Source organism: Aotus nancymaae, unplaced genomic scaffold (genome assembly GCF_030222135.1).
Source record: "Aotus nancymaae isolate 86718 unplaced genomic scaffold, 86718_ANA_hifiasm-v0.15.2.pri h1tg000025l, whole genome shotgun sequence".
Lineage (NCBI taxonomy): Eukaryota > Metazoa > Chordata > Mammalia > Primates > Aotidae > Aotus > Aotus nancymaae.
The window spans coordinates 25,812,789-25,829,861 of NW_026988438.1; the positions used below are offsets into that span (position 1 = coordinate 25,812,789).

A 17,073-nucleotide genomic window follows, 5' to 3' on the forward strand; every position below is an offset into this window, starting at 1 on the left:
CATCTTTATGCAAATAAATTTGCATTAGAAATGGCTATATACCTACAAAGTATGCATTATGCCAATATATGTAATAACCATAAACTGTATTTTTTTCTTTCTTTTTTTTCAGATTTCAGTTATCCTTAGTTTCATTTTGATGTTTGCAAAATCTGTGTATTTATGTTCCTATTATTCTTCATCTTTGTTAATGACATGGGTAAGTGTTTAATTGATAAAGTTGTTTTTTTTTAACCTGCCAAATAGCATGTTGTCCTGTCTAAAAGAGGTATAAGAGTAAATAGGCCCTTTCCTGATTATCATTCAACATGACAAAGTTCTTCCCAAGCAAAGCTTTTTATCTATCTTATCCTTGAAAAATATTATAGTATAAAAGTTTTTTTAAGGCAGTGCCCAAGTAAATATTTAAAAATTACAATAAAGTAAGAAGACTTACTTTAAACATATCCCATTTTATGATAAAAAATGACTTCTTTTCTCCTAAGTCACTTGAGGAGGTTACGTACTCGTTGCAGTGACACCACCATTGCCCAAAACATTTTTGGTACTCCTCTGAGTTTCCATCACAGACTATGGCACATTCTTTAGAATGTCTTCAGTGGTGGCAAATCTTTGCCTTTCAAGAGTGGATTTGATTTTTGAAAATAACCAAAATTTTGTGAATATTTTGTGTGATTGGGCTGGGTAATACAGGTCTTGATCAAACGATGGTATGACAATAAAGTCGTAAGGCTGATTATTTTGCATCCATAACTAAATTATTTCTGAAGGCAGTTTAGAAAGTGTAGTTTCAAACTACTTTAAACAATGACAAGATAATTAGAGTAAGGGTGTAGTCTCCTCACAGGAACTAGATGGAATTACACTCATTTGGATATGTGTTTAGCAGGGTGTTTTAATAAATCAGTTCTATTACATTGTAGTCACACTTCTGGTATCTATAAGCCAGAACCTAGAATATTCTCCTCTACCTCCCATCTCCACACTGATCAGAAATGATACCAACTACAGTAATGCCAAAATATAGCACTTTTCTGTGTGTGGTATGGTGCTTTAATCTTTTGGGATTGCCCTTATGTTTTAATATTTTTGCTTTCCATACCCTTTTTCCCTCATAGTAATTAATCCTTCCTCTTTCTCTCCCAAAAAAACATGCTCTTTCTTTTCAACATTTTGCCAAACTATTTCAGCATTACAGAGTGGAGGACTCCTAACAGTGTGCTCATCTACCTCTTTTAATGAAAACTTTTTAATTTTGAAATGTAATACAGATAAAAAGAGCATAAAGCAAATGTTTTGTGTGCTGACTTAGTGCTGGCTAATACTGATAAGTACAGTCTTGCCTCAGTGTCTGCAGGGATTGGTTCCAGGACACCCCCAAGCTTTGTGGATACTAAAATCTGCAGATGTTCAAGTTTCTTATATAAAATGGTGTGTGTTTTTATTTGCATATAACATATGCACATCTTCCTGCATACTTTTTTTTTTCTTTTGGAGATGGAGTTTCGCTCTTGTTGCCCAGGCTGCAATGGGCATGCAATGGGCATCTTGGCTCACTGCAACCTCCACCTTCTGGGTTCAAGAGATTCTCCTGCCTTGGCCTCCTGAGGAGCTGGAATTACAGGCATGCACGACCACATCTGGCTAAATTTGTGTTTTTAGTAGAGAAGGGGTGTCTTCATGTTGGTCAGGCTGCTGTCAAACTCCCGACCCCAGGTAATCTGCCCACCTTAGCCTCCCAAAGTACTGGGATTATAGGCATGAGCCACCGTACTCGGCCTGAAACGTTTTTAAAAAATATATTCTTAGTATTACAGTGTAGCGTAATTTTTAGTATTTAGTTTCCATGCTTTGATTTTCTTCTTCATACTCATTAAATGTAGGTTGGATCTGCTTCACTTATGTTATAAATGTATCACTTTCTCTTGAATACTTTTTATGTTATTCTTTATTTCTAAAAGGTTCTTCTATTCACCTTTTATAGCTCTTAAGGCATTATTATTATGTGCATTTCCTCATATTCCTTCTAGTTTAATTTTTATGTCTGAAATTATTTTTGTTTCATTTCAAATTCTTTGAGTTCTGTCAGCTCATTTCTGTTTTTCTGATTTTAATTTGTGTCACTTTCACCTATTTTAGTATTTTTAAATGTCATATTTTAAGTGTCTCATTTTGAAATGTAAGTTTTGTTTAATTATGTAGTCTTTCATCCTTAAGTAATGGTGTTTGCTATAGGATTTTTCAGAGAAGCCCTTTATCAGGTTGAAGAAGTTCCCTTCTGTTCATAATTTGCTGAGTTTTTCAGAAATGAATTTTGAAGATATGATATAATCATGTAGTTTCTCTTTTCTAGTTTGTTAATATGCTGCATTATATTGGTTGATTTTCAAATGTTATAGCATCTTTACATCCTTGAATAGACCTCACTTTGGTCATGCTGTATTATTATTATTTATCGCCGGATATGGCTTTCTAAAATTTTGTTTATAATTTTTACACCTAAGTTCATGACAATAATTGGTTCATAGTTTTCTTGTGACATCTTTGTCTTTTTTGGTATCATGGTAATGCTGGCCTCATGAAATGAGTTACAAAGTGTTCTCTCCTTTCCGGTTTTCTGAAGAATTTGTGTAAAATCATTATGATTTCTTCCCTAAATGTTTGGTAGAATTTACCAGTGAAACCATCTAAGAGTTTCTTTGTGGTAGTGTTTTTATTTACAGCTTCCATTCCATTAGTAAGATATAAAGCTGTTCGGGTTATCTGTTTCCTCTTCAGTGAACTTTGGTTGTATCTTTCAAGGAATTTTTTTATTTTATTCATGATGTCAAATTTATTGACAATGGCATAATTTCTTTTCTTTTCTGTATTTGTAGTATCTGTAGTGGCCATTCCTCTTTCATTCCTGCTACTAGATGTTTGTGTTGTATTTTTTTTTTCTCTGATCAGTCTGGTTAGAGGTATCAATTTTATTAATTTTCTCAAGGAATCAGCTTTTGTTTTCATTGATTTGCTCTACTGTTTTTTGTTTGCTATTCCATTGATTTCTACTCTATCTTTATTACTTCATTTCTTGGGCTTACTTTGGGTTTTGCTCTCCTTTTCTTCTAGGTGATTTTTTTGTTGTTGTTGTTTTGTTTTTTTTGTTTTTTTTTTTTAGTATAAAGCAAGATCATTGACTTGAGACCTTTCTTGGTTTTTTTTAAACACAGGTGTTTAGTGATATAAACTTCCCTCAAAGTACTGCCCTATCAGCATCCCATATATTTTGATAAAGTGTATTTTAAAATTTATTTCATGTTATTGTGATACATTTTACTTAGACATGTGATATAGAAGTCTCAATAAATTTTTGTTATTTTTATTTAAACTAAATTATCTTTTAAAACTATTTAAAACCTTATATATTTACCTTGTAGTTACCATTTTCAGTGCCTTTTGCTTGTGTAGAGCCAGTAGAGCCACTACTATATTCCTGCTATCTGAAAGACCTCCTCAAACATTTCTTTTAGTGCAAATCACCTGGTCACAAAGTCTTTATTTTGCCTTCATTTTTGAAAGGTATGTCTCCTCGGTGTAGAATTGCAGGTTGGCAGCAATTTTCTTTAAGAATTTAAAAGATGCTGCTTGACTTGTCTTGTTGCTTGCATTTTTTTCTTTCTTTTTTTTTTTGTTTTTGTTTTCTTTTTTTTTCTATTTTTTTGTTTGCTTTCATTTTTTTCTTATGAAATCTGTTGACATCCCTATGCTTTCATCTGTAAATAATATGTTACTTCTCTAGCTGTTATCAGCTAGAGATAAGATGTTCTCTTTACTACTGATTTTGAGCAATTTGTTTATATAATGTGCCTTACTATAGCTTTAAAAATATTTCTTGTATTTAGGATTCATTGAAATTCTTAGATCTTTAGGTTTGCAATTTTCATCTAATTTGGAAAAATTTTGGCCATTATTCAAATATTTTTCTGCCTCCCCACTTCATATTCATTTGGGAACTCTCATTACATGCATATTGGGCTGCTTGAAATTGTTCTGTGGTTTATGGAGCTTATGTTTATTTTTGTTCTTTATTTAATTTTGGATAGTTAGAATAGCTGTGTCTTCCAGAGTTCACTGGCGGTTTTCCTGCAGTATCTAACCTGTTGTTAATCACATCCAGTGTATTTCTCATTTAAGTCATTGTAATTTTCATATCTAAAAGTTCATTTTGGATCTTTTAAGTATTTTTGTGTCTCTAATTAACATGTTCCCTCTGTTACCACTTCTTCACCATGTGTAGTACAGTGATAGTAACTGCTTCAGTGCCTCCACCTGCTAATTCTGTCATCTGTGTCAGTTTCAATTAATTGTTTATTCTCCTCATAACAGGGTTGTGTTTTCTCGATTCATCGCATGCCTGGCAATGTTTACTTGGATGCTAGGCCTTGTGAATTTTACCACGTTAGCTGCTGGATATTTTCTTATTCCAATAAATATTCTTGAGCTTTTTTCTGTGATGCGGTTAAGTTACTTGAACATAGGTGGATCTTTTTGGGTCTTGCTTTCTAGATTTTTTAGCTGGAATTAAAGTAATGGTTAATTTATGGCTAATATTGCTGCACTCTGAAGCAAACTCTTCTGTGTAGACTACCTGACGTGCCCTGTGGCTGCGCTATTTTATATTCCTACCAACAATGCATAAGCGTTCCAGTTTTTCTACATTTTTGCCAAGACTTGTTATTCTGGTTTTGGTTTGGTTTGGTTTATAATGCCCATCCTAACAGGTTTGAGGTGGTAGCTCATTGTGGTTTTGGTTTACATTTCCCTGATGATTAATTGTGTTAAGTATCATTTCAAATACCTGTTGGACATCTATATTTATTCTTTGGGGAAATGTTTATTCAAGTCTTTTGCCCATTTCTTAATAGGAATATTTGGTTTTTTGCTATATTCATCAGAGATACTGGCCTGTAGTTTTCTTGTAGTGTCTTTTTCTGGATTTGGTATCAGAGTAATGCTGGCCTCATAAAATGTGTATAGAAGTGTTCTCTTCAGTTTTTTGGAAGAGCTTTGAGAAGGATTGGTGTGAATTCTTATTTAAATAATTCATAGAATTCTCCAGTGAAGACATCTGGTTCTAGGTTTTCCTTTGCTGAGAAAATTTTTATTACTGATTTAATCTCCTTATTAGTTATAGGTCTATTGAGACTTTTTTGTGTCTTCATAATTTACTCTTGATAGGTTGTATGTTTCTAGAAATTTATTTCTTATAAGTTAACTAATTTGTTGGCATAATTTTTCATAGTTGTCTCTATAATCTATTTTGCTTGGTATTTAACATTTTTAGGGTGAGAAAATAAACGTGGTTCCTGTTATACAAACTTGGACAGAAGCAGAAGTTTTGTTCTGATTGATTTTAGTTACTTTGGGTGAAACATTACCATTTTTCAAAGAGGAATATATATACACACATATATATGTGTGTGTGTGTATATATATGTATATATATATGAGTGTGTGTGTATATATATATGTGTGTATATATATTCCTTTTTGAAAAATGGTGTATACACTCAGAAAATATTCTCCACTATTCCTTCCAGCCCATTCTCTTCACCTTTCTTTTCACCTTGTTCCTGTCTATTCCTTGTAGGTAAGAAATCTCATTAGTTTTCTGGTTGACCCATTTAGTTGGGGTTTTTCTTTTTTGAGTACTAATAACTGTTACATGTATATTTTTTATATCTCCTCTTCCTTATATGAAAGATGTCTTTTGCATTTTTTTTTTTAAATTAACAACCTATCCAAGGTATCAGCTTATAAAGATTTTCCTCATTCTTTCTGGTAGTTTCCTAGTGTTCTACTGTAGATTTACTGTAATTCAGTCACTCTCCTATGTCTGGACATTTAGGTTGTTTTCTGTATTTTGCACTGACAAACAATGTTGCAATGAATCATCTGATAAATTTATATTTTCCTATTGGAAGTTTAGTAATCCTGGCTCACTTTGGGAATTTCTACACCAACTAAATGATAAAAAATTCAAATGCAAATCTAAATAATATGCAAGTCTGATAATTCAGTTTCTCATGAGAGCAGTTTTTTTTCACCCCAAACTTGGGAATAAACAAATAACCTATCAACTTGTAGAGATGGTAGGTGAAGTATTCCTAGTCATTGTGTGTCTTAGTCAGTTTGGGCTGTTATAACAAAAGTACCACAGACAGGATGGCTTAAACAACAGGAATTTATTTCTCACAGTTCTGGATGCTGAGCAGTTCAAAATCAAGTGACCAGCTGATTTGGTGTCTGGAGAAGGCCGTTTTTGTGGTTTGCAGACAGAAGTCTTTTTGCTGTGTCCTCACATGGTAGAGAGAGACATCAACTCTCTAGTCTCTTCTAATATGGGCATACTAATCCCATTCATGAGGGTTTCACCCTCATGATTCAATTACTTCCCAGAGGCCCTCCTTACAAATACTGTCACACTGGGGATTAAAAATTCAGTCTATGAATTTGAGGCAGACACAGATACTCAGTCCATACCACTTCAGGTATAGTTTTTGAGAACCCTAGCTTTTTGCATTAGTCTCAATTCCAACTTCTTACCTTGCATGGACTGAGGACCTCTTCTGCTGCCCTCCCCTTACAATACAAGCCTATAGTTGTAATCTTATTCTACAGGCCTTTATAAAGACTACCAGGGGTGGTTATCTGCTAACTAATTTTTTTTTAATCACCCTTTTTCTAGCATCAGAGAAGTTCCTTCTCTTTCACATGAGACACACCTTTTTAAAAACATTTTAAAATATTTTATTTGGCAGTTTGGAGAGGAAGAATTTTCATGTTAGTTTAGTTCACTAATGTTGCTGGATAACTCACATACAGACTTGCATGGACGGTCTTGTCTGTTCACATACCATTTACCTTGGTAGAGGAATTATCCTGCAGAAAATGGCCAGAGTATCTACGTGAGGAAATAACTTGATTCAAAAGGCAACTTTTTGACACACAAACCATTTAACTCTCATCTCAAGGAAATTTGTCATGTCCAAAATTTGAAAAATAAACAGTTAAGGAGGAAAATAGCTGGTGATAGCTGAAATGGAACAGGGTGGCTATACAATTTTTGAAATGAACTATTTATATGAAATATAAAAGTTAACTGTATTGAATTGTTTTATTTTCTCTTATGTGCATTTTAGGCAATAATTCTAAAAAGAAATAAAATTCAAAAACTGGGAGTATCTGAACTCAACTCTTGGGTAAGATTTAATGTTTTTAACACAGTTTCTTTAAATTCTTTTTATTTCTATAAACTGAACACAGTTAATATGTTTTAAAATGCTAATGATTTATAGTTAATAAATAGCTACTGTCTTAAAAATAGCTACTATCTAAGGTAGATCAATATCTAAGGAAATAGCCCTTAGCAAGGACTAGAAATCATTTTTAAGAAGTTAGCTCAGGTATTTCACAACCATTTCAGGCCACCCTTCCTTTATGTTTCATTCTGCTAGATCCATTCAGCCTTGCTTTTTAAAATTTCTGTCTTGAGTTTCTCTCTTTAGCTTCAATTAATCTTCCCTTCACAATAATACAAGTTTGTAGTTTCTTTCCAAATTTCTCCTTTTTTTCTCTGCATCTATTCATCATCTATCTCTCTTTCCTTCTGCTTCCAACATTAGACTCTATTTTTGTCCTTTTAACATTTTCCTTACAGTCTTCTGGCTCCTTCTAATTTGAACCCCTTCTAATCGTTAGATAGAACAGTGTCCATATACATCAAAGGAATTCTGCCAAGGCTGCACTCAAAGGAAAATTTACATCTTCAACTACATTTTCAACAACATTTTCAGTAGTAGACTGGAAAGAATATGAATTGACTAAGTTTTAAATTCAATAATATCAAAGAAACAAAAGATCTAAGGAGGGAAAAGCTGAGATTCAACCAAATGTTCAGCTTACATTTTTAAATACTTCCTAGGTATTATTTTCTGTTTTTAAAATTTTATTTATTATTATTTTTTATATATTTTATTGCACTTTAGGTTCTGAGGTACATGTGCAGAACATGCAGGATTGTTGCATAGGTACATACATGGCAATGTGGTTTGCTGCCTCCATCCCCCCGTCACCTTTATCTGGCATTTCTCCCCTTGTTATCCCTCCTCAACCTCCCCACCCCCACCTCACTGTCCCTCCCTTGGCCCCCCTCCCTGCAACAGACCCCAGTGTGTGATGCTGTGTCCACGTATTCTTATTGTTCAACACCCGCCTATGAGTAGGAACATGCGGTGTTTGATTTTCTGGCTCTGTATATCTTTGGCAAAGATAAGTATTTATTACACACAATCTGAACAAGGTACTTTTAGATCTAAGTGATTCACTTTAGAGTTTAAGTCAATAGAAGCAAATTCACTGTTTAATGGGAGGTTCCAATATTTGGTGGCAAGCTAATTATTGAATTGAGCTCATGCTGCAATTTATAAAGGGGAACTTGGTGTGTGTCATAAGGCATGAGAATCATTACAAGAAGGGAAATGGAACCTCTAAGATTATCAAAAGCTCAGTACTAAGGCAGATAAGGATAGTATGAGAAAGAATATTCTTACTCATGAGCATAGATTCAAAATTTCACCTAGATTTAAAAAATTCCATACACATAAAGCATAAAAGATTAGTAACTCAAGAACAGTCATATATATGATAAAGATAATCCAGGCCGGGCGCGGTGGCTCACGCCTCTAATCCCAGCACTTTGGGAGGCCGAGGTGGGTGGATCACGAGGTCAAGAGATCGAGACCATCCTGGTCAACATGGTGAAACCCCGTCTCTACTAAAAATACAAAAAATTAGCTGGGCATGGTGGCGCATGCCTGTAATCCCAGCTACTCAGGAGGCTGAGGCAGGAGAATTGCCTGAACCCAGGAGGCGGAGGTTTCGGTGAGCCGAGATCGCGCCATTGCACTCCAGCCTGGGTAACAAGAGTGAAACTCCGTCTCAAAAAAAAAAAAAAAGATAATCCATTTGTGATAAAATTGGCTTTATTCTAGGAATGCAAAGTTGTTTCTGGAAAATCCAAAAATGTAAATTATCACATAACAGATTAAAAGAGAAAAATAACTTATGATCATCCCATTAGATGTAGAAAATAAAATTGATGACATTGAACATCCATTTATAATTAAAACGTTTAACACAATAGAAATAACAGTTTTCTCAACCCAGTAAAATTCTTCAGCAATCATTAGTCTTACTGATAATGAGGTATTTAGAGTGTTCTGTTTAAAATCAAGATAAAGATAAATGTGCTGTTTCACATTTTATTAAAGGTCCAAACTAGCTTAGTAATGCAAGAAAAGTAAGTAGTAGGAAAAGGAAAGAAACAGAAAGAAGCAAAATTTATTATAGTATCAATATTTACCTAGAAAGAATAAATTGACAAATTTTTTATTAGGAATTAGAAGAATTCAATACCATGGCTAGATATAAGATTAATATTTAAAACTCAATTGCATTTCTATTCTTTGGCAACAAACAGAAAACATATATTTTAAAATATACCTTGTATATTAGGAAGAAAAAATGCATAGGATCTGAATAAATCTAACAAAATACATACAGTATTTGTATGGGGAAATTTATTTTAAAATTTCTAAGATATAAATAAATAAAACACATTTATATGTATGAAGATTCACATAATGCAGTTCTCCCCAGTGGATGTTCAGATTCAAAGCAATTTCAACAAGATTGTCTTGCAGATCACTTTTCACTAAATGATGGAGTAATCTATCTATATTCAAAAAACCTGATGTTATACATGAGTATCAGTTCCAGGCCTAGCCATTCTTAATGTTTCTAAGCTGGACGTGTTTCTGACATGTCTTTATATATTTATAATGCTCCAGGCTTTTCTTAATTTTCCTTGCGCTAGCCTTGGAATCTGCCATTTTTCCAAGCAGCCCTGGTTCCTTTTAGTGGAGAATGGTATTTGGAAACCAAGACCTTAGTGGTATGTGCATTCATTACTCCCAGTGTGTCCTTGTTTCTAGACACTTTTACTGTGTGTGTGTGTGTGTGTGTATGTGTGTGTGAAATCATCATTTCATAACTACAGCTCCAATCCCAGCCCAATGCTATAGAAAGGCATACTGGTTAGGTACCCCAGGACTCACAGAAAAATACCACAGGCTGCCATCTCCTGAAATTCCATCCAGTGATAGAAGACACTCAGAAAGTGGGTCTAGGGAAATGCTCTCCATCCTGTGTGTCTGGTATCTACTATTCCCTCCAGGGAGGCTCCCCATGCAGGTAGCAGCAGCAGGGATCTAATAGGTACCTTGCTAGCACTAGTCAGCCCAGGAAAGAGCCCTCTGCCCTCTGGCTGACAACTTCCTCCCCACAATCCTGGTGTCTCTCACCCTCCACCTCATGGCAACAGGGCATGACAAGTACATTCTTCCTGCATCGGCAGCATGATTGGGGACTGAGACAGAGTACGAGGGGACTGAGACAGAGTACGAGGGCACCAGATGAATCAAGCTGACCAGAATAGCACTAGTACTGCAAAGCCTCTGAAAACTAAATTGTCATTGTTAACTATAGTACACAGAAGTAGGCCAGGACTTACATGCTAAACCTAAAAACAAAGTGACGGCTGAAATAGAAATTTAAAATAGGAGCCACAGTCTCTAACATAATATTAAAAATGTACTGGACTCAATAGAAAAACCACTCATCATAGCAAGAATGGAGAAAATAACAACTTGAATGAGAAAAGACAATCAACAGATGTCAACACTGAGATAAATAGGGTGTTGGGATTATTTGACAAGGGTTTTAAAGCAGTCATCATAAAAACACTTCAATGAGCAGTTTTAAATGCTCTGGAATCAAATGAAAAGACTATAAAATCTCACCAAAGAATTGTGTGTGTGTGTGTGTGTGTGTGTGTGTGTGTTTAAAGAACAACCAGGTGATTGTTGTTCTGAAAAATACAATAGCTGAAATTGAAAATTCAGTAAATGGACTTGGTAGCAGGGCGAATATGACAGAGGAAACAGTGCTCTTGAAGATAGAACAATAGAAATCACGCAATCTAAATTGAGAGAAAATCATGGGAAAAAAGGGGACAGGGCCTCCAGGACCTATGGTGGAGTAACAAAAGATCTAATATTTGTATCATGAAAATTTCAGAAGGATTGGAAAAAGAGAGTGGGACTGAAAAGTATTTTAAGAAGTAATAGGTAAAACCTTCCCAAGTTTGGTGAAAGACACACCTGTAAAGACACTGAGTGATTCCTAAGTAAGACACACCCAGAGAAATCCATGCCAAGATACATCATAAGTTAACTTTTAAAACTAAAAGAAAAAATCTCTAAAGCAGGTAGAGATAAATGACACGTTACCTACAGGGCAAAACAGATTCGAATTGCACCAACTTCTCATCTGAATCTAAGGAGGCCAGAAGGTTGTGGCAGAACGTTTGTCAAGATGAATTACATATCCAGTGAATGTTTCTTTTAGGAATGAAGGGGAAATAGACATTCTCAATCAAGGAAAAATGAGAATTTGTTGCTAGCAGAGAACCTTAAAGCATGGTTAATTGAAGTTCTTTTGTCAGGTTTGTCAAAAATCAGGTGGTTGTAGATGAGTGGTTTTATTTCTGAGTTCTCCGTTCTGTTCCATTGGTTTATGTGCCTGTTTTTGTACCTGTACCATGCTGTTTTGGTTATTGTAGCCTTGTAATATAATTTGAAGTCAGGTAGCCTGAAGCCTCCAGCTTTGTTCTTTTTGCTTAGGATTGTCTTGGCTATACAGGCTCTTTTTTGATAGCATGGAATCAACCAAAATGCACATGAATGGTAGACTGGATAAAGAAAATGTGGTACATATACACCATGGAATACTATGCAGTCATAGAAAGGAATGAGATCATGTCCTTGGCAGGGACATGGATGGAGCTGGAAGCGATTATCTTCAGCAAACTAATGTGGGAACAGAAAACCAAATACTGCATGTTCTCACTTATAAGTGGGAGCTGAACAATGAGTACACATGAACACAGGAAGGGGAACAACACACACTGAGGCTTGTCAGGGGAGGGGAGGGGAGGGAGAGCATCAGGAAAAACTGCTAATGCATGTTGGGCTTAATACCTAGGTAATGGGTCGATAGGTGCAGCAAATCACCATGACATATGTTTACCTATGTAACAAACCTGCGCATCTTGCACAAGTATCCTGGAACTTAAAAAAAAGTTCTGGAAACAAAAAGGAAATGAAAGAAGGAATCCTATAATATAGGAAAGAAATATAAAACAGCAAAATAGATACACAAAGGGTTAGATATAATAGACTATTCTCATGAGTATTTCATGTCCTTTTTTGCTTTGTTATTCTTTATTTAGATTTTTAAGTCAAGTATTTAATTCATTTATTTTCACTGTCTCATTTTTATTGATAAAGGCTTAAGGCCATGAATTTACTTCCTATCCTTGCTTTAAATCTTCCTTAGTTTCCATATGGAAATGGTATTTGCCTGCCATGCTGCTGCCATCATTTTATTTTTCACCTTTCTGAATCTGTTTTTGTTTGTCTTCCCTGTATAGCATAAGCTGAGTCTGTCTTTGCTTTGTGAGATAATGTGAAAATCTTTATTGTAAGTTTTGTTTATTTTAATGTATTTGCTTTGTTTCTGTATATGATTTTCTTCTATTTTAAACTTTTTGCATTTAGGAAAGTTATGATTATTTCCTCAATTATTGCATATTTGAAACTGTTTTTTAAAAATATCCTTTAATGACAGATTGGCTAGATATAAAAATCCTTGGTTCTCACTTTTAAAAATTTCTTAAAAATGCATCTACACTGCTGCTTTGATTTGTATGTTTCTTTTGACCAGTCTGATGCTAGCCAAATTCTTCTGTCACTTAGAAATTACGTGACTTTTATGCCTGGAGGTTCTGAGGAATTTTTATTTTTCATAGGTCTACTGAAAGATGTCTTAAGTTAGTTTTTACCATACCAGATTAATTTTTCCAGTACCCCCTGGATTTTTCCAAATGCAGATTCAGGTCTTCTTTTATTTCTGGGAAGTTTTCTTGTATTATAATTTAAATGCTAGTTTTGATTCATTGCTGTGGTTTTCTTTTTCAGGCACTCCGGTTATAAGTATGTGCCTTTCTTCCATTCCTACCACTTTCTCTGATCCTTCTCACTTCTTTCTCTGGTATCATTTTCATTCTTCATCATTGTTTTAGTGCCTTTACTTCCATGCCTTCATTAACTTTATATTTGAAGTTTTTCTCTTTTAATCATCTTATGATTTCATTTTTATTTTTTGATAATACTCTCCTTTTCTTCCATTCCCTTTCTATGTCTAATAAACCTCTTTTATTTCTTTTTGCTTTTTTTCTTATATTTCTGTTCTTGGGTTTTGAATTTTTTGTTTAAATTGCCTTTTTGATATTTCTGAATGCTTGTTTGAGGATATTTAATCGAACTTCTGCACAATTCTCTTCTGCTTTGCGAGACTTTATTGTTCAATGGTGTGGATTTCATTAGCTGAAATATTTGACTTTCATGTTTGTTATAGAAGTTTTGGATGTTTAGATAGGCATTTTTCATCTACTAATTATTTTGTTCTAGTCCAAGTGCAAACCTCTTCTGAAAACAGCATAATGTGGCTTTTTTCATTGAATAACTTTTTTCTTTTTTTGTGCATGATGACAGTAGTGATGGATAGTCTTTTGGTTTGGGCTCTCATTTTTTCCTGCTGGATACTAACTTTTTCCTTCTTGCACTCCTGTTTTTATCCTTTCTTTCCAGAAATGATGCCTTTCTGACATCAGTGCTTTTGACTCTATCCACTCTTGGACCCTGCTCTGTACTCCCATTTACCAATCTCCCATGGCTCTTTGTTCACATAGGGTGGACTTTTCTCTTTCTTAGGTTATTTTAGTTCCAATTTAGACCCCTGTCTTTCCTTTTCTTCTTTATCCTTTTATGGGTCTCCCTTCATTTTCTGCAAAGGCTTAGGTCAGGGACTTGAGGTATAATTCTTGTATTCATTGCTTCCTTTTCTATTCATAGGTAATTTGAAGTTTGTGCGGTTACCTGTTTTCCATATATGTGGTTGTATTATACTTGTTGGTTGATATGTGCAGAGATTTGAATTTAGGCTGCTGTAATTTTCCCCAGGCTATCAAGAAGTATACAATTGTTTCCTTTTTAATCAAGGCTAGTCAAAAAATAACAACAACAAAACCAGGCACCTCATTGTCAGTTATAGTTCGTATTTCTCCTTCTTAAAGGAAAGCTTAAGTTTTCAAATTTCAAATTGTTCTTTCTTGAAGATGGGCTCATGTAATTATATTTCTATAGGAGTGGCAGAGGAAATTTGGAAACAAACACATAAACACATAAACACTCCCTTTTCTTAACAGAAATCAAAAAGAAGTAACTTTTTTAAACTTCTTTAGATTTAGGATATGTATAAACAGCCACTTGTCTGACACACATGGGATTTTCTCTTTGTTTGAATCCCTCTCCCTCTGTCTCTGTACAGGGGAGCTGTTTTCTTCTTCTTTCCCTCTTTCTTGCCTATTAAACTTTTCACTCCTTAAGACAAAAAAAAAAAAAAAGATTTCAGATACGTAGAATTCTAGTGTTGTTATATATTTTATACCAGTGTCATCAGTTTCAATTCTTTGTTTTCAAACAAGATTTTCTAAAGGAACTTTTTTTTTTTTTAAACAGAGTTTTCACTCTTGTTACCCAGGCTGGAGTGCAATAGAATGATCTCGGCTCACCACAACGTCTGCCTCCCGGGTCCAAGCGATTCTCCTGCCCCAGCCTCCTGAGTAGCTGGGATTACAGGCATGTGCCATCGTGCCTGGCTAATTTTGTATTTTTAGTAGAAATGGGTTTCTCCATGTAGGTCAGGCTGGTCTCGAACTCCTGACCTCAGGTGATCCTCCCACCTCAGCCTCCCAAAGTGCTGGGATTACAGGTGCAAGCCACAGCATCCAGCGCTTTGTAAAGCAACTTTTTTAAAAAAAACCTCACCATTTATACCTCACATAATTAAAATTTTTCTGTGTCATTTATAGATATAATCGAATAACTGGGTGGTTTGTATAGTTTTAAATACGGGACTTCTATTTTGTTTTCTAGCTAATTCAAGGTAGTATTTGGTGGTGTGGAACAATCAGTTTGAAATTTCTGACATCTAAAATCTTAGGCGTTTCAGACCACGTAAGTACTTTTTAGTTAAAACATAAACATTCTTATAAATATGTACCTGAATGAAAACTTCGAAACCATCTACTCTTGTCTCTTCATTGTACAGAGGTTAAGTGCCTTCTTTGAGGTCTCCAGACTAGTTATTGGCAGAGTCAATAACAAAATCTTGCAATTAAGTGATCTTTGCAACCCACTAAAAAGAAAGCATATTAGTGAATGCTGACTTGGCCTTTTAGAAAAAAAAATAGTTTGTTAAGTAGTTATTTGTTTATATTTCAGTTAAAATAGAAATAATTTGTTGTTTACATCATAAGTTATCTATTTATTGCAGATGTTAACATTTGGGAGGCTGTCCTCAGCTTTGAAAATACAGAACTCTTAAAATCTCAATATTGTTTTATTTATAAATATGGACTAAAATTAATATATGATTTCATGTTTTAAGGCCTTTCTTGTTATATAAAAAGAGAATGTTAAACATTTCTGGTCATTTCCTTTTCTAGGAAATACATGAAGGACATTTTTCTCTTATGTAGTATTTCCATTTGTTAACATCTTAAATAGTAGCCTTTTCAAGGCCTAAGTCCCTGCTTAACTAACTGGTTTAGGAGATAGAAAACAATGCATTAATCTACTTTTTATTTCTAGCATTTTCTGTCTAGAAATAAGCACACATGAGTATATCATACAATAAATCTATGTTGAAATTTACCTCATTTAATGCTATCCAATTAGGGACCCGTTTAATGCTGAAATTATGAACTTTGATTATAATATTGCTTCTCTAAAAGGTCAAATGCTATCTCTGTGCAATATAACATGCAACATGTTTATATTAAATAAAATTTCTAAATGTAAGGGTTTATTTGCCATTTATTGCTAGCTTTGCATGATGGTTTATTAGTTTATTTGTTGCTGCTGTTCTCTGGTATGTCTGACACATTTCCCCTTTATCCTTTCCTTTTTATGGTTTTTAACTTTATTATATATGTCTTATGATAAACTTTATTTAGACCTTCTACGTTATTTATTTATCTGTTAAGTTTGTTCCTGATTTTGTTTCTTGTCTTACTTCACATTGTCCCCATCTCTTTACAAATATTCTTCTTCTTCTTTTTTTTTTTTTTTTAAGACGCAGTCTCACTCCATCACTAAGGCTAGAGTGCAGTGGACAATCTCGGCTTGCTGCAACCTTCACCTCCCGGGTTCAAGCGATTCTTGTGCCTCAGCCTTCCCAGTAGCTGGCATTATAGGCACATGCCACCATGCCTGCCTAATGTTTGTATTATTAGAGAGATGAGGTTTCACCATTTTGGCCAGGCTGGTCTCAAACTCCTGACCTCAAGTGATCCGCCCACCTCAGCCTCCCAAAGTGCTGGGATTACAGGCATGAGCCACCGTGCTTCCCCTACAAATCTTAAAAAGAATAAAACACTTCCTTGGTAGTCCTGAGTGACTTCCTTTAAGTGACAGCTATGAGGAAGACCTGAAATTATAGTGGTTTGGTTAAATTACTCTTAGTCACCAGGCCTACTCTAAATTAGGAAAATAAAGTACAAATCTAAATTATCCTTGGCTACTGATAGATGAGGAAAAATGAATGAATGAAAACCACTCATAATCATCAAACTTGTTATAAAATAATTTCTGTCCCTATAAAATAATTTGAATTAAGATTTTACTTGCCAAATATTTTCCTTTTTCTGGCCTTAGAATGCTGTGGAAAAATAATTGTCTCACCAAGAGCAGGTTGTAAATAATCAGTAGAAAAATAGAAGTTCTGCATTGGGTTTGGTTGTTGGTATCCATTTTTATCCTTGGATATCACAATAGCTAAGTCAAA

The 17,073-nt window shown here is 34.5% G+C and overlaps 1 protein-coding gene across 4 annotated transcripts in view; it reads left to right on the plus strand.

Moving 5' to 3' along the window:
• Nucleotides 1-17,073, plus strand: part of DPY19L2 (dpy-19 like 2) — a 104,463-nt gene that overhangs the window by 37,593 nt on the left and 49,797 nt on the right. For all 4 annotated transcript variants that reach the window (XM_021669352.2, XM_021669353.2, XM_064380464.1 and 1 more), the window contains 3 exons: nt 113-199; nt 7,185-7,244; nt 15,162-15,242. In XM_021669352.2, coding sequence (XP_021525027.2) covers nt 113-199; nt 7,185-7,244; nt 15,162-15,242 — 228 coding nt within the window. The remainder of the gene's footprint in view (nt 1-112; nt 200-7,184; nt 7,245-15,161; nt 15,243-17,073) is intronic.